The following is an 18,289-nucleotide window of genomic DNA, read 5'->3' as shown; positions in this document are numbered from 1 at the left end:
AACCCAAAAAATAAACAGGATTTGTGATTTGTCACTATGGTGGCATTACCAGAATGACACCAGAGGGTTATAAGTGCTTTGTATTAATTGTATCTGATCTTTTTGGCTCTTTCTTAATGAATAAACTCTTTAAATTTCTTTAGGCAGGTTGAAGCAGTGGTGGGATGGGATTTTAGTTGCAACAAGTCCATACAGTAGATATGTAGATTGCTTCCTGTCAGGGGCAGTGTGGAAAGGCGTTTCCTTCTGTTTTGCTGTTGTGATTAGGGAAAAGCTGAATGGATGCTCTCAGCAGGAGCCGTAGTGTTAAGCTTTTCAGGCCTATAAACAGCTTAGTTTTTTGGTTTACAATGAATGTCTCAACAACTACTGGGTAGATGGAGTTGTTTTCAGAGCCATTCATGACCCCATGACTTAGGTGAACATCTAAATTTTGCTTAAGTCCCATTATGAGTGGAATTATAATCTTGCCATGAAATTGGTGTCCACGAAATCCAGAGGATAAAAGTACTCCACAGAGTCAGCTAAACGTAATTGTAGTGGGAGACTGTTTCAAAGGGTTGGAAAGGAAGCCACACTGCTAAAGCTCAGTCCACACCTAGTCTTCAGGCTTGTACGTAGAATGACCAGCAGATTCTGAGATTCTCATAGAAAACTATGAGTAGCAGTGTGTTTGATATAAAGATGGACTAAATAGTTTAGTTCTTTGTAATGTGAACGTATTAATAGTCTGGCCGCAGCTTTCTGTATCGTTTGGATGCATGAGAGATCAATTGTTCAAGTTAGTAATCGTAATTGTGATGAATATGTTCCTCTAGTTCCACCAAAGATCAATTTAGAAATGTTCCTTAAATGAGAAAAACAGGAACAAGAAAGGTTTTTACATGAGAGTCAAACCCAGAGAGGAATCAGATATTTCTCCAAGTTTTCAAACAAAGGATTTACTGGTTAAACAAAATGAAGTTTTGTTGGTGTCTAAAACGAAGTAATTGATAGAGAGCCAATCATTAATCCTGGGTAAATGCTGGACTAGAGTGGACAACGTATCCAACTGGTGAGGCGTAAAAGACATACACAGCTGAATGTCATCAGCATAGAAAAGATAAGAAAAGACTGAATGATGCGAGCTGAAGGGAAGAAATGTAGAAATAAAATAGTATTGGTATTAATGGTTTCAAGAGGATGATGCTCAGTGACTTAAACAATCCATTAATCTTTTCTTCTAGCTACACCATGAGTTTTTTTGAGTTTTTTAGTGAAGTGTCTCCATAGCTTTGAGATTAAATGCTATGGAATTTAGTAGACATAATCAAGTTAAAATTTGGTTTGCGTCCAAGTGTAGTTTGGTCTAAATGTCATATGCAAGTATGCTAATGTGATTGTGTGTAGATTTGAAGGGCATTGGCATCGGCATCAGGAGCATTTTAGCATTAGCTTAGGAGTGTACCCTAAGCTAATGCAGCTGAGGCGTGTTCCTCTTTATTTGTTCATTTGTTTCAACAAGCACAATATTTAATGGCTGCAGGACAACTGAGATGAAACTCTGGAGAAGTTCCTTTTCTTTCTAACAGCTGGTTACTTGCTCACACTTTATGGGAGTATGTGTCAGATGCAGGGAGTCTTGTAGATGGGGATTAGTGTTGGGTGTCACTATCGTGGCGGGTGCAGTCTGAGGGCTGTTAACTCTTTTGTGTATGTAAACTGATCCTCAAATAATCCTCTATCTCCTGCCTGGTTACTCTGGGAGTATAAAAGACATCATAAATCCACCTCAAGCCTCACATTTATGGACTACCATGCTCCACTCTAGCTTGGGAAACCTGCGTTCTTCATACCTGTTCAAATCTGTCTGTCTGGGAACAGGAAGCAGACGTCTGGGTATACAGTGGGGCAAAAAAGTATTTAGTCAGCCACCGATTGTGCAAGTTCCCCCACTTAAAATGATGACAGAGGTCAGTAATTTGCACCAGAGGTACACTTCAACTGTGAGAGACAGAATGTGAAAAAAAAATCCATGAATTCACATGGTAGGATTTGTAAAGAATTTATTCGTAAATTAGGGTGGAAAATAAGTATTTGGTCACCTCAAACAAGGAAAATCTCTGGCTCTCACAGACCTGTAACATCGTCTGTAAGAAGCTTTTCTGTCCCCCACTCGTTACCTGTATGAATGGCACCTGTTTGAACTCATCATCTGTATAAAAGACACCTGTCCACAGCCTCAAACAGTCAGACTCCAAACTCCGCCATGGCCAAGACCAAAGAGCTTTCGAAGGACACCAGGAAAAGTATTGTAGACCTGCACCAGACTGGGAAGAGTGAATCTACAATAGGCAAGCAGCTTGGTGTGAAAAAATCAACTGTGGGAGCAATCATCAGAAAATGGAAGACATACAAGACCACTGATAATCTCCCTCGATCTGGGGCTCCACGCAAGATCTCATCCCGTGGGGTCAAAATGATCATGAGAACGGTGAGCAAAGATCCCAGAACCACACGGGGGGACCTGGTGAATGACCTGCAGAGAGCTGGGACCAAAGTAACAAAGGTCACCATCAGTAACACACTACAACGGCAGGGAATCAAATCCCGCAGTGCCAGACGTGTTCCGCTGCTGAAGCCAGTGCATGTCCAGGCCCGTCTGAAGTTTGCCAGAGAGCACATGGATGATACAGCAGAGGATTGGGAGAATGTCATGTGGTCAGATGAAACCAAAGTAGAACTTTTTGGTATAAACTCAACTCGTCGTGTTTGGAGGAAGAAGAATACTGAGTTGCATCCCAAGAACACCATACCTACTGTGAAGCATGGGGGTGGAAACATCATGCTATGGGGCTGTTTTTCTGCCAAGGGGACAGGACGACTGATCCGTGTTAAGGACAGAATGAATGGGGCCATGTATCGTGAGATTTTGAGCCAAAACCTCCTTCCATCAGTGAGAACTTTGAAGATGAAACGAGGCTGGGTCTTCCAACATGACAATGATCCAAAACACACCGCCCGGGCAACAAAGGAGTGGCTCCGTAAGAAGCATTTGAAAGTCCTGGAGTGGCCTAGCCAGTCTCCAGACCTCAACCCCATAGAAAATCTGTGGCAGGAGTTGAAAGTCCGTGTTGCTCGGCGACAGCCCCAAAACATCACTGCTCTCGAGAAGATCTGCATGGAGGAATGGGCCAAAATACCAGCTACTGTGTGTGCAAACCTGGTAAAGACCTATAGTAAACGTTTGACCTCTGTTATTGCCAACAAAGGTTATGTTACAAAGTATTGAGTTGTATTTTTGTTATTGACCAAATACTTATTTTCCACCCTGATTTACGAATAAATTCTTTACAAATCCTACCATGTGGATTCATGGATTATTTTTTTTTCACATTCTGTCTCTCACAGTTGAAGTGTACCTCTGGTGCAAATTACTGACCTCTGTCATCATTTTAGGTGGGGGAACTTGCACAATCGGTGGCTGACTAAATACTTTTTTGCCCCACTGTATATTGTCACAAATACCAGGTGCATTAATTGAACCAGACTTGTTTAAGTACCCAAATTCAAAGAAACTTCACAGACATAGAAACCTGCTAGTTGCCTTTGTGCATCTGAGAGGCATGTGGTGCAGACACACTATGGCTGAGCAAGGTCAAAGTTTAAGGCTCAAGGTCTTCAAATATTTTCCAGCTGGTTTAGATTTTTATTTTTATTTTTATTTTTTGGCTCCAGTGTGTTTTCAACAATATTTCTGTCAGGGAAGAAATAGTCTTTGCAACTAGCTAGGAAATGTTTGACTAAATACTTTAGAGTCAAATATTAAATCTTAAATCTTTATGTCAGACATTATTCAAAACACCCCTGAGACATCATCAGTTTAAGGCCTGGGAAGAGTTCTTCAAAAAAGTGAACTGTATAAGTGTGCATATGTTCTCGCAATTGTTCACGGTGAAGCAACGAAAATGCTTGTGATTCATAAAACTAACTCTGGTCCAACTCCACTGAAGCAGCTCTCTGTGCCTGTTCTTATGATCTCATCTGCTTTACACAGTCCAAACATATTGTACGTCAGCTCACACACATACACAAGGACCACAGATCTGGCTCATTTTCTCCACTGGAAAAGACAGGGGGGTTGAGGAAGGCGAACCGCTGTTGATATCTCAACAGGGTGACAAAGATCAAAGTTTGTGATGTGCTCTTACACACACACACACACACACACACACCCACACACACACACACACACACATACTGAGTGTTACACAACGGGATGTAACCACAAGGGGACGAACGTCTGTCGTGACCCTCTCTGTAAGGGCACTCCAAGGGCTGGGCAATGGAAACCTCACAGTGCGGGCGGCACACGTGTCAACAGTGGCCCCCGGCTCCCTTTGCTGCTCTGCCAAACATTGGTTGGAGAATGACTAACAGACTCCCCAGAGGCAGCAGGGAAACCATGGCACAAAAAACCCTCAAAGAAAAGAAACAACTCTCAGCTTTAACCTAGAGCTGTATTTAGAACATGAGCACAAATACTTAAAAGCTCCTATATAAGCTCCTTTTAATCTTTTCTGGCGTTCCTGCTTACATTTGTTAGACAAAAACTCTCTGTAGGTTATCTACAGGTTGACATTTTATCCATCTAGTCTTGAGACAGCCTTGGGTAGGGAAACCATTTTTTTCTGTGTAGTAAAATGAATGATATCTCTCACCCGAAAAGGGTTTTATTGCAGTGTAATTATGATATGTAAAAGGTTTGCAATAAAATAAAACTTGGCGATAGCAGGAAGGAAGAACTTCTTTTTAACAGGAAGTTTACAGCTCAATTAAAAACGCTTTTGGAAATTGATAAATGGAGAATTCAATAGGAAAATTCAACTATTATTGCTAGAGGAAGAACAATCAGATGAATCCACTTAGTAGTAAGACCACATTATAAAGAATGACTATGAGTCTTGAATTCAAAATTATGAAGTATATATAAGATTTTTCAAGAGAACATATGCCATTTATAATAATCTATTAATGTGCATTAAACTAGTTCAAATTAGTTATAGCTTGTGATAAAGTATAGAGGGTTTCAAATGGAAACACCCATGCATGAGGTTTGGAGCTTGAGTAGCAGTGTATATTTCATCCGTGTGCTGTGCCAGATGTGCATTTGAGACCACCTCCTGTTTGTATCATCTTTGACTCTGCAGAATTGCTGCCACTGAGGTTATCAGTGGTTGTGTGACAGCCGGACGGCCGTTACGCTATCAGCCATTGACTGACCCCAGGTCAGCTGTGTGGGCTGCTTGATGAGAGGCCTCAGGCTTGTTTTTCTCTTCGTCTGCATCCGCTCCTCATTCCTCTTTTTTCCAAGTCTATTTTAACCTTTCCCCTCTTCCCCCACAGCACACACACATATGCACAAACGAGCACAGGCATAGATAGAAATGTTCTGTTTTTCAACACTTTAAAATTTTGCTGCCTCAATCACAAAACTTTACAGGGAGTGCAGAGCCTGATCTGTGGCCTGATCACAAATCATTCAACATAAACACAGCGAATGAGGCCCACTTCAAACGAGCATGTCTCTTCACAACTCATTAGACTCCCCTCTTAAAGATCTACACCAGGAGCCTCCCTGCCTCTTTTCTCTGTTCCTTCTGCACACTCTTTTCATCCTCCACACTCCTGCTTTTGTAAAATATGATGGGAAACCGGGAGGCGTAACTCTGACCTGCACTTCCTCAAGCACAGCAGAAATGACTGATCATCTTCGAGCCTTTATATGTGCAATTAAAGCACTAACCCTGTTCTTGTCCCTCCCTGTTTTATCTTTTAGGTGTGTTTGATGTGACGCCAGCGGGCTGGCTCAGGGAACACAACTTCAATACAATGTAGACACCAAAAACCAAGCACAATAAGAGTCTGAAGACCGCACCGACAGGAGGGTGAGCTCAAGGAGGAGGAACCTGCTGTACTGAGACAACACCAGGTTAAGATAAGGAGTGAGAGAAGTGGAGAGAAAAACAGAGAAGGAGCAGGCTGTGAATCATTGACGTGAACCTTTTGTGTACAGCGGTGTCACCTTCTTCTTCCTCTGAAGGGTTTTCACTCGCTCTCACGTCTTCGCTGCAGAACGATCACAACCTTTGCTCTCTGTCTTTTGAGGACTTTCTATCCACAATCCAGCGTTTCATCTCTCAGCAAGTAAAGGTCTTAAATCGCAACAGAGGGAGCCATCCAGCCACCGTCAGCATGTGCCATGTTATTGTCACCTGTCGCTCCATGCTGTGGACTCTGCTGAGTATTGTTGCCGCGTTCGGAGAGCTCATCGCCTTCATGAGCACCGACTGGCTCGTTGGATTCCCCCGTGCATCCGATGCAGTTTTCGGCCCCCATGGGGCCACCACAGCCGGAGAGGCTTACAGGCCCACTTTAGGCATCTATGGTCGCTGTATAAAACTGCCTCAACTGCGGGGAATACTGTGTGGACCGTACGCAGTCCACTTTGGAGAGATTGCCAGCGGGTTCTGGCAGGCTACTTCTATCTTCCTGGCTGCAGGGATCCTGTTGCTGTGTGCCGTGGCATTCATTTCCGTCTTCACCATGTGCTTTCAAAGCATCATGAAGAAGAGCATCTTTAATGTGTGCGGACTGCTGCAGGGAATTGCAGGTGAGATTCTCACACAATTTATATAAAACAGTTTTGATATTTAACACGACTTTGAAAGGTTTGGCGCCCATACTGGTTTTTGGTCAGATGCTCAAATTTGTCTGATGGATGGAGAGCTTTAGAAAAGCACACGCCTTTATGGGCAGTAGCTTTCCGAAAGTAACAATCTGACATCCACACTTTGGCAATGATTGACCAGATCTGGAGGTGAGAAAGTAAACGAGGTCTTAAACTGCCTTACTTTTCACATCAGTGATACAAAGAACATATAAGCCGTATTTAACAAATATTTGTCTGCTTTCTGTAATGCCTGGCTTTCAGTTTACCTTCAAAACACTGTGACTGAACGACTTTAATCTTCCTCGTGCTTGTTTTTCTCGTACCTAATGAGGAGTCAGTTTAGACTGAGGACATGGAGTTGAGAAATACGTGTTCAAGTTTTGTAATCTGAAAGAAAGTTTGTTCATCTGAACCGTATTGTTTCTGTTCATTCCTGCGGCGTCCACCGTTCATCAAGGTAAATGAAACGCTGTGCTCTCAGTTAAACACATTCATTATGAGCACCACAACTCCCACTGCTGGAATTATGTGTTTTATTCTTGTGGAGCCCTCAGTGAGTCTTAACCCAAGCAGAAGTTTAAAGGGCATGGTGACTCTTTGTCATCAACTGGAGCAACTACCGCCCAAATATTTATTCTTCACGCAGTCAGCTGGAGCTTTCTGACACTCCTCTGGTCTCCAAAGGGGTCGAGTACGCATGCGTATCTCTCTTTATGTGTGACGGCCGTACATTCTGTGTCTGTGCCTGTGCACATGAGGTCAGATCCCGGGCCACTTTGACTCACTGTGGTGAATTATGGAAGGGAGGAGGCCATGAGATCATGCTCGCTGAACCTCATCTTTTTTTCACAGAGTGTAGCCTTCAGCTCTCCGGTGATTATGGCTGTCCTCCCCCACAGTTGTTTATTTGTGGGAGGCCCAAACAGAAACGGTGGGTGTGTAGACAAGGATAAGCCAAGCTGTACCCTCAGATCTATGCAGGCCTGCTGACCTGAAAGAGCAAAATCCATTCAGCCAGTGGGTGGCTCCTTTGAATGCATTTCTTTTCATTAAGATTAAGTTGCTCAATGTTTATTTAGGACAAAACATTCATTTACCAATGCCTCTATTCAGCGGCATAACCTTAACTCAGTGAGTTAATGTATAGGAGACAGATGACTCTTTGTCAGCTATCTTAAATTTATTATGCTGCTGATACTGAGGAACTAAACATAGATTTCTCTGGCTATTATAGGCCATATTGAACAAGCAGAAATCCTTCAAAACACTATTTGTAATGCCAGTCATTCTTTCTTTAGCTTTCTACATATGAGGAGGTGGCGGTGTGGCAGAACTACTTGGTTTTATAATATACATAAAAGTCAGTCCTATACTATTTTCAGCTTGAAAATAAATGAACATTTCAAAGTCATCTTGAAAGCCTACAGAAATTAAAAAACAAAACAGAACTCCCTACTCCCAAGTACCTATTTGACCCATCACTAAGTCATACAGTGACTTGATCAGTTTAAATGAGTTTACCAATAAAATTTGTTGCAATTTGAAGTGATCGGGTGACAAGTAAGTTTGCTTCCTATTTTGGTAAAACAGCATTTGCGAGCAGGATTCAGGATTTAGCATTAAAGATTGTTTCCTGAGATCCTTGCATGTTGCTTTCCAGCTGATGTTCAGTTCAAACAGTTTTCAGTAACAGATTGAGGTTAGAGTAAATGCAAAATGAATGTCTGTTTCCATCCGCTGCCATTATGAGAAAGCCACATGTGTTTATAACTAGACTAGTTGTTGCAAGGAAACTCCAACTAAAGAGCCACTTTGGAAGTCAACAAGGAAGTGGTAATTAATAGACTCAAAAGAATTTTGGTGGGGTACACATTTAAGTAAGCAGTTGAACATTTGCTAAGCCGTACAGCGTCTCAGACTTCTTCTTTGGACATGTTCATATTCACTTCAGAATAAGTTGGTCATATATCATTCGAACTTAGTTGCAATTTTTTTTTAAAGTAGATAATAGCCTAATAGCCACCAAAGTAATGACAAGAAGTTTTTGGGTGCAGCGCTGTAAACCTGTTTGTGGCCAATTTCACGCTAGCAACTGCCAGGAAACACTCACCAGCTTATCAGGGCATACACATTTTTACCTAGGGAATGCTAGTTACCAGGGAGTCGCTCAATTTGTTCCCCATAACACACATTACTGACTAGCATGGTAAACTACAGTTTACACTGAGAAGTATATTAATGATTGGATTGAATCCATTCATTTTACCTCTGTTTATGTTCCAAAGAGTGATGAAAAACAAACCATCCTCCACACTGAGCCCAGATTGACAGTCATATGTCAGGTGATCTATAAAAGTGGATTCATGGCCCCACAAAGCACAGTGTTACATAACCGTAAAGTCCTCTATTTACATATTAAGTCATTGGATTGCGGGAGACATGGTTGAGATAAAGAAAAGGGGAGAAATGCACCCCTGAGTTTCCTCTTTGTTGAGAGGATGAGGATGTGAAAGAGGAAAGGGGGCAAGGAAAGCATCAAACAGTTGAGGAGGCGGGAGAGTTTCTTTTGTGCTTCCGAAGCACTGTTTTCAGCCACAGGATGAGAAAGGAGATGGTCAACTGCATCGGTATCTTAACAGTGTCACTACTTCCTACATTAGTCAGCCATTGTGCTCTACAGCCTTCTACTCCACTTTTCACGAGGCCAGTGAATGATATCACAATCACTTGATATCCATCACCAAGGCTACCACACCGACTTTTCTACTATCATTATTTCCACAATGCGTGCCGACCCTCCGGTAATGAGAAAACTGGAGCCAGACGGCAGATGTTTGGGGAAATGATTGACCTCAGATAGGAAGATTGCGACTCTCTTGCCAGAGACGGTCACGTCATTTCACTGGAGTGACTCCCAAACCTATTAACCTCGTCTTCACATTCGTTGATGTCACTTGGACTTTGTACTTCAGCCTCTGCAGTCTTTTTTATACGACGCCTTTCTGATGGCCGCAGTGTCCCAGATGCAATTTAAACAGACAAATAGTTTAAGCTCAGATGGTTTTGAGATTTCAGGAGAAGTTCAAGTCATTCCTTTCACCTTATGCAATCAGATAGCTAAAACAGACAGACTCCTGTTGAAGGTCAGCCGGGTTAAACTTTGCATCCCGCAGGCGCACACTTTAGGGGCCCTAAAGACTTGTTATACCCCAGTTAAACTTGCTGTACATTTACTAAAATGACGTACTCACTCATCGTCACTCAAGCTGAAAGGGATTACAGATAGAGCGGCAAACAAACAGGGCCATAAAACTGTCTCAGATTCTTGCACGTTCTGTGTCAAATACTTTTATTACCTTCCATAAACTTAAACAGGCTTAATCGGTGACTGTGACTAAGCTCCAGGCTGGAGGAGAAACAAAATAAAGCAGCGTCTTGCGGGAATTTAAGCTGTGCTGTTGAGTAATGATGACTCTCACACAAGATATCACGTTACATAAAAGAGGGAAGCAGACTTGTCAGCTCTGAATGATAAGAGATGCGATTCCCATGCACTGATTAGCTTTTCCTGTGGTTACAGCGGAGGTGTGGATGTTTCATAATGATGGTAAACAACTTTTAAAACCAAACTAACAACCTCTCTTACTGAAGACAGAACTGACAGTTTGGAAGTGAACAGAGACGCAAGCCAGTGCAGAGAGAATAGGGTGGAGCACACTGGGATATTAGGTTAGAAGGTCCAGCTTGAAGGTGGAATGGGAATGAGTGTGTGTGTGTGGAGTGGGGGTCTTTGGAGGGGTGGGGTTGTGAATTAAAACCATGCCTTCAATCCATCAGCAGAGCCGGTCTGGCCGTTAGGGCAAGGCAGCAACATGTGGAAAGAATTTATGACCTAGTTTTCATTTCCCTGTTTAATACGATATTGGGTGCTTTAGAGAATGGGAGGAGGAAGAAAGAGGAAGAGAGATTAGAAGAGAAAAGGCATGTTCTCCGCCAGACTTGAAGCAGGCTACACGTGAGGTTTTTATGGAGCGAAGCTAACAGGACCTGCTTGTTGAAAGAGAGCTAAATCCTCGTTCCCTGTCTGGCTGTTTTATTGTCAGTAATTGTATTACTGTAAATGCTTCCTCCTGAGCTTTGATTGAAGGCAGACTCCTTGTCCGGCCATCTGACCTCGTCCGCTGTCATGGCAGAGCAGAGTAGAAGAAACGACGCAAACGCATTTAGAACGAAGGTTGCCTTTCCATCTATGAGACAAGCCGTGCGTGCCGAGGGGCTGAAGCCAAGCTGAAGAGGCAGAGTGGTAGAAGTGGGTCATGGTAACACAGGAAGCGACCCCCTCCTCCTACAAAGACTCAGGACGCCGGAGGGTTGGCCAGTGACCGGGCCAGGCGGGAAAGTCCATCGGCTACTTTTATCCTGTTGATCTAGTCTCTGCTTTGTGCACAGGATTGAGAGGTCTTTCTGTCATACATCAGACAGGAAATCATTTCTGCCAGTTTAAACGTTTTCTTCTTCTTTGCGTCCTGATAGGATGCTTGAGCTGCCAGCACGCCGCTGCGGCCGGAAATGTTTTTTATTTTCAAGAAAATAATCTGCCCGAGTCTCTTGCAACAGTGACACTTTACTTTCACCGTCACCTACTTAGCACCTATGCGGCAAGCACTGCTTAATACATGTTTAGAGCACAGGAGGTCTTCTCGATGCACTGGTGAATCCACATTGAGTTTATGGAGTCACTGCTTTATCATGTCCTCTTTGATGGATTTTCTTGATGCCGTCCCCTAGATTTCATTTAAAAAGTCTTGACAAGAATGTGTCCAAACCTGCAGACGTCCCTCCTACCGTTGAAGCAACCCTGGCCGCTGCATAAACAGACGCAGTAAAACAAAGCTGTAATCATATTTAACCATATGTGATTAGAATCACGGACAAATACTGACAATGTGTTTATATATGTGCACGGATTTATAAACATGCAGACGAGATGACGTGGCGCTCCTCGGTTAATCGTTCACATTGAAAATAACGTTTCACTCAAAAGCCACTTGGTAGATTTTCCATGTGCGTTCAGCTGCTTCTCGTGGATGAAGTTCAGCTGGCACAGAAGTATTTCTGATGCTTTTTCTTCCCTCTTTATTTATGTGTGTAGACATTTTTAAGATTGCAGCTGTTCTACATTGTAAAAGTCATCTGAGCAAGAGGCCTGAATGTTGGCCAAGATAAGGAGCTGTGCTGACGCTGTGTTTTGGATGTTTTGGGTTTTCTTTGTAAAGAAAACTCATCTTTCTTGACGCCACTGTTACAGAGTGTTGTGCAGGCTAACTGCTATTCCTTCTGCTTGATACAAGCATGCCGTGAAAGCTAGTCTGTCTCTGAAATGAATCCACTCCTAAACTGTTGATATGATGTGTTCGCTTACTGACGTACATCATGACGTTACTGCTTAGCTTAGGAAATTTGGGATTTCCATCTGTAGCATGCAGGATTAAAATTAAAAAGCTGGTGAAAGCCTGCTTTGAGTTAAAAGCTCTTCTGCTGTTGAAGCGCACCGTATTTCAAGGTATAATAAGCACAGGGCTGCTACGTATGCTGGATTTCATTACAAACACTTGAGTTATGATGTCTTTTATTTGTTTCCCTTCTTGCAGGTCTGTTCCTGATCCTAGGTCTGATGCTGTACCCTGCTGGCTGGGGTTCAGACAAGGTCCAGCTGTACTGCGGACCAGACGCGGCGCCGTACCGCGCCGGTCTCTGCTCCATGGGCTGGGCCTTTTACACCGCCATGGGTGGCACTGTGCTCACCTTTGTCTGCGCTGTCTTCTCTGCTCAGGCTGAGATCGCCACCTCCAGCGATAAGGTTCAGGAGGAGATCGAGGAGGGCAAGAGCCTGATCTGCCTCCTGTGAAGCTCAGATAACACTTATTGTGCAGGTGGGGGGAGAGAAGAAGGATGAGGCAGAGATGTGCCACTTATGATCTGGCCCTCTTCTGCCTATTCAAAAATAAAAAAGCTGGCCTGTGAAATTGAGGGCCCATTCATTGTTTACCACTAATACTGACTCTTATTTTGTCTCAGTTTTCTGTTTGAAGTGGGAGAAACTTATAAGTGCCAAGTTTGTTTGTTTTATTTCTAAGTTTCTGTCTTTGTCTTTCTGCCACTAGAGGTGCTGTGTCTGTTATGTATTCATTTTAAGCATGTGGATGCCCTGCGAGGCATTGTCTGTTACCACATGTTCTGTAAATAAGCGTGATTATATATATTTTGTACATAGTTATGATCGCAGAATGATGGTCAGCTGGATCCAGGCTGGGCTGATGATGTCACTCTTGCCTTAAAAAAAAAAAAAAACTATGAAAAAAAACTTTAAAAAAATAAACCTGGATCTGTTAACTGTCAACAAGGGAACCACTAGTCAGTCAGAATAAACTGCTCATAAAAATAAATGGCCTTTAGCTCAGAGTGGATGTTCTTTAGAGCTTACAGAATGTACTATTTGATTAATTAATGTGTTTGTAGACGCTTGAAATGTATCGGTGGAAACGATTCTTCACATGGACTGCACAAGGACGAGCAAAAGAGGCTCTTCGGTGCATTTTGTTTGTCAAATCCTAACATGAAGTGGGCTTAATCCTAACCAGTTGACCTGTGAAGTGTCTGGTGCTCCTCAGCAGACATCCTGTAATCTGTGCACATGGACTGAATGATGAGGACACATAAATAAATGAAGTATTGCTGTTGTTAAGTAACTGGTTCTGGGAGTGTGTCGAGTCATACAGAGTGTCCTGTCTATTCCCATTTGTTTCTGCCAAACAAATAAAAAGGAGGGGGGAAAAATAAGTTTGGTTTCAGTTCTTATCCAGGGAGAGCCTTGCTGTGGGGAAGGGGGGAGAAGGAGGCCCAGCAAGTGGAGCAGCCAGCTTGAGACCTCGGTTTGGCCCTTGAGGTGGGGGTGGGTGCATTTTCCAACCAGTGGGTGATCAGTTTTTCCACTGATGCAGAACTCAGCTCTCCATGTGTGTACCTCGTTTTCAGTGGTGTAATGTAACTAAGTATATTTAGTGAAGTATAGCTTTGAAATACATGTTCTTTAGAACTCTGAGCTACTGAACTGCAGAAGAAAACAATATATTTTATACAGTTAAATAATAAACCAGTTTGATTAGCGTCTAGCTAGGATTCATTATCATGTACAGATCTATCATCTAAATTAATATTGTTTTGGTTATATATGGTATATTGGGTATTTTGTTGACAACTTGATTTTGTAAAACTATAGACTGTATGTAAAGGATGAATGTTGCCACCTTTGCATTACTTAGCCTTTTGTGAACTCCAGTTTGGAAGCCTTTAAATTAAGCATCTCCAGAAGTGGATATATTAGGTCAAGAGAGCAGATAATGAAGTTAAAAGCTAATATTAGCCACCTTGTTTATCAACAAGATTTCTTGAACAAGTTCTTAGCGCAAACTAATGCACAGTAAGCCATATTATTTGTGAGACGAGTGCATTAAAATGCTCCCAAAGGTAAAACACACAATAAAACATGTTCAAAAGGCCCAATTCAATGACTGGATTTAGCAAAAGTGACTACTAGCATTCAGTTAGCGACCTAGTCTGTACTTACCGTGTGCTTAATGCAAAAACCTTTCACTGCCTAAATGGACAACAACACATTTCTCACCTCTAGCGTCTGTTTGGCCCTTTTCCTCCCCCAGCACTGAATGCCAATACTTGCACTCAACCTGAGTGTATTTGGAGTTCCTTCCACAGATGTCCCGGCCTCCATGTGGACTACAGAGAAGCTTCTAGCTCAACCCTGTGGCTCCCTTCCTCCACTTCAGACTTAGCTCAAACTAAACACAGTGCTTGATGACTTCCAGATTAGGCACATGACAAATAGTGCAATCTGAAGAGCGCAGCAGAAAGTCAGGCCTGCTTTGCTGCCACAGGCTTTTACTTTTCGCTTCTCATTTTCCTTTTGAGTCAGGAAAAAAAAAAACTTAAAGAAAAGAGCCAGAACTTGTGAGCTTTGTTTCCTTTCAAACCAGGAAGAGGAAAATTTCAGTCTCACATGTTGATAAGTCATGTTAGAGAGGGACTTACACATGATTGTATGAGAATCTGGTTCAAATTTAAAACTGAAAAAGCCTGGACTGATGTCAGATTTTACCTTGACACACACAAAAAACTGTTTTTATATTGATAATTGTTCCTGTCCCTATATGTAATGTTAATAAGGGTGGTTTGTAACGAGAAACCTCCCTCACTGCTGCTTTACTCAGATCCAAGAAGCTAATTAGTGACGTTCTGCTCATTGTTTTAATTTTTTGGAAATAATAACGCAACTGTAATCATCCAGGGGCAGCTGACAGTCAGAGGAAGCCCATGTGACAGCACGGACAGAGCAGCCAACAGCACATTGGGTTTTCACACACTCCTAGAAAATGTTTCAAATGCATTAAAGAATGGCTGTTATTTCTCCTCTGTGCCCCTTCCTGTTGGCAGTGAGTCTGGTCTGCTAAAAGTTTCCTCCTTTGCGAGAGTGTCGTCCTGCTTTATTTCACGCAGATCTGTTTCAGACTCAGCAACTTGTCGCTGATGTTGGAGGACATCTTCAACTTCATAAAAGCGTTCAAGGGACTGGATGGAGATAATTTCAGCTAGTTTTTCTTTGAAAATTGTTGTTTAAAATCATCATTATAAGAATTAAAAGACTTACAGGTGGATATATTTTTTAATTAAAGTGGTCAGCAACAATATTCAGGTAGGCTGTGGTTTACAGCAGGTCATCTTAACCAGGTCTAAATGCCTATATGCACTGCGTTGTTGCCATGTGGTCTAATGAAGTGGCCACTTGAGCAGCTAGCTGTCAGCCAGACCTATGTCAGTGCGAATTAGCATCTCAGTCTTTACTGAAGCTGAAGCAGAGGCGCAAATGTTACTTACATTTTTACACGTAGCAAAGGGACTTATTTTGTCAATCACATAACAATGAACTGGTTTCCAGCAAACATTTAAAGACTCACAGATGAGCCATGTACACACAAAACCCAATTATTCTTTTTAATAATTATTATATTATTATAAACCCACTTTCTGTTGGGTCCAATTCTTTTATAAAGGTCAGAATTGTTTCAAATGTCTTTGTTTAGTAGACATATTTCTGCCCGTCTTTCAGTATATGTCGTTCATTGTAGTAAAACATTTGATATGATTTGTCTTCCCCATTGTTTCACTTTTGATATACGAGTTTCCTTTTTATTTTCACAAAACATGTTATTAGATTTTCAGCATTTAAAAAGTTGAAACTTTGATCTCTGTCCGGAATCTTTTATTAATCCTAAATTGTTAAACAAAGTGAAACATTGTTCCTTTAGCCTCTTCATATTTAGTACTACACTGAGTGTTGTTATTTTATTGATAATCTTACAGTCTTTCTCAGATGTGGCCCCTTTCTTCTGCCTACCTACAGTTTGAACCTCTTAAATGAACTCAGATTAATTTTCTTGTAAAACAAAATCTGATGCTGTTGGCTGGAAGTCACTCTAGCCATATTTACTCTGAGGTGACTCTGATCTTTACATCCTTTGATAAATACTGACCTCATCTGGTTTTCGACAGATAGTGCAAGCTCATTCCCCCCCCTGCTTTTTTCCCAGCTTCAAGTCTTATTCTTGGAATCTGCTGAATAGTTTTGCTTGACTGAGGGTTAAAAATATCTAAACTTATTCCGGGCTTTTGTGCAACTTTAATGCAATGTTGTTGTTGTTTTTTTTAATCCAAAAAACATTTAAAGCTGTTGTTAGCTGGAGTGGATTTCAGTGGGGATGAATCCATCACTTGTCTCTTCGTGAGATTATTATTTTTTTTTGTGTGTGAAATTCACAAACAGCTGACAAAAACAGGAAAAATTTTGAATTTTTGGAAGACTTTATTTATAATCCACAATCTGCATACTTGTGGTTCACCATAAGCAGCAAGGTGGTGAAATGTTAACCTGCAGGATAAACCATTCACTTAAAGTCCCACTCAGGAAAACTAATAACCCACCTCCTCTCCTTTTATGGCATCATTCTCTTCTCTTTGGTTCCCTCTCAGTAACAAAAGGTTTGTGGGTGGGTGGGGAGTCTGTACTCGTAGCCAGTGCTCATGCTGTGCTTGAGTTGACCATGTACTTAATGACATCATGCAACGTTTTTAAGGAAGTTTGGTACTTTTGGCTCACAGCTAATACTTTTAGCCAGTAGTTAATACTCATTTGAAAATTTGGTCATGCTTAATATATTAAGACATACTCTTCTTAGATGAGACCACATTTTTAGCACCTATGAAATTTGAAGTTTTTCATAATTTTTTTTTTTAAACAGTGCAAAGGATTTTCAACATAGCTTTTCTAAATTCGTTTTCATTAGAAATCATAAATTAACAGAACTGACTACGAGAATTAAATTACTAGGGTCAATATTATTAGCCTCCTGAGAAATGGCTCTTTTATTGAGCCACAGCACAAACCACTGCTGTGCAATGATGAATTTTAACTTTGCAATGCTCAAAGCTGGTAAAACCAAGTTAAAACTGAGGGTTACCTTCCAATTTACACACAGTATAAAAACTTCAGCGAGGGTGTGAGCTGTCACTTGTCATCATGCCAAAAACAAAAGAAATGACTTTAGATTTCAGTTTAGAGAAAAAAATTCGTTGATGCTCGCAAAGCAAGAGATGGATGTACAAAGCTATCACAGCATTTCAAAGTGTCAAGAACTGAAGGGAGAAATTTCATCAAGAATCAAGAAAGAGTCGCACAGTACAGAACAAGTCTCGCAGAAGTAGGAAGCCAAAGATTTGAAAGACTTGGGAAAGAAAACTCATGAGAGATGAGTCTAAAGACCCCAGAACAACTGCTAAGACACGAGCGAATGACTTAGCCAAGTTGGGAATTACAGCCTCAAAAAAGATAGTCACTTAAACCCTGCACAGTAATGAACTGTGAGCTTACAGACCAAGAAACACTCCACTTCTGAAGAAACAATGGAGAGGTGTAGAACCCAAAGTCACCATCATCACAGGGGTGAGAGTGTCATTGCTGTCAGGAAGGACTCATGAAGAAATTAAAGGCATGAGAAGATTCTGAAAGAAAACCGATCAGCATCAAAACTTGATCTGGGCCATTGCTGTGTCTTCCAACATAATAACGACCCAAAACATACGTTGGTCCTTGTGAGGAACTACCTCCAGAAGACCATTAAATCTGGAGAAGCTTGAGAGAATTACCAAAGAATGGACTGGGATTGAGAAGACAATATAAGAAGGCAATAAAAAAATCCAAAATAAATTTAGGATGTTTGGAAAGGCTGTCTAATAATAATAATAATAATAATAATAATAATAATTCCTTGCTCTGTTTAACAGCATGGAAATTCTTACATTTTCATCTATATGTCTGTGTGTGACACAGAAGTATAATGGGTACCTTTTAACGTTTTTCTCTACAATGCAAATATGAGCATAATTTCATACAAAGAGAAGCCATGAAACATATAGAAGAAGAATTTTATTCAGCGTTAATACAATAAA

General features: G+C 41.5%; 1 protein-coding gene across 3 annotated transcripts in view; it reads left to right on the top strand.

Annotated features, from left to right (window-relative positions):
• The window catches only part of lhfpl2a (LHFPL tetraspan subfamily member 2a), a 36,840-nt gene extending 23,288 nt beyond the window's left edge, over positions 1 to 13,552 (top strand). For all 3 annotated transcript variants that reach the window (XM_026173160.1, XM_026173159.1, XM_026173161.1), the window contains 2 exons: positions 5,819 to 6,652; positions 12,364 to 13,552. In XM_026173160.1, the coding sequence (XP_026028945.1) occupies positions 6,235 to 6,652; positions 12,364 to 12,620 (675 nt within the window). In that variant the 5' untranslated portion in view covers positions 5,819 to 6,234 and the 3' untranslated portion in view covers positions 12,621 to 13,552. The remainder of the gene's footprint in view (positions 1 to 5,818; positions 6,653 to 12,363) is intronic.
• Positions 13,553 to 18,289: the final 4,737 nt, after the last annotated feature.

This window comes from Astatotilapia calliptera, chromosome 7 (assembly GCF_900246225.1).
Source record: "Astatotilapia calliptera chromosome 7, fAstCal1.2, whole genome shotgun sequence".
Taxonomy (NCBI): Eukaryota; Metazoa; Chordata; class Actinopteri; order Cichliformes; family Cichlidae; genus Astatotilapia; species Astatotilapia calliptera.
The sequence above is the reverse complement of the archived record's forward strand: the minus strand, read 5'-3'. Positions and strand labels throughout refer to the sequence as shown.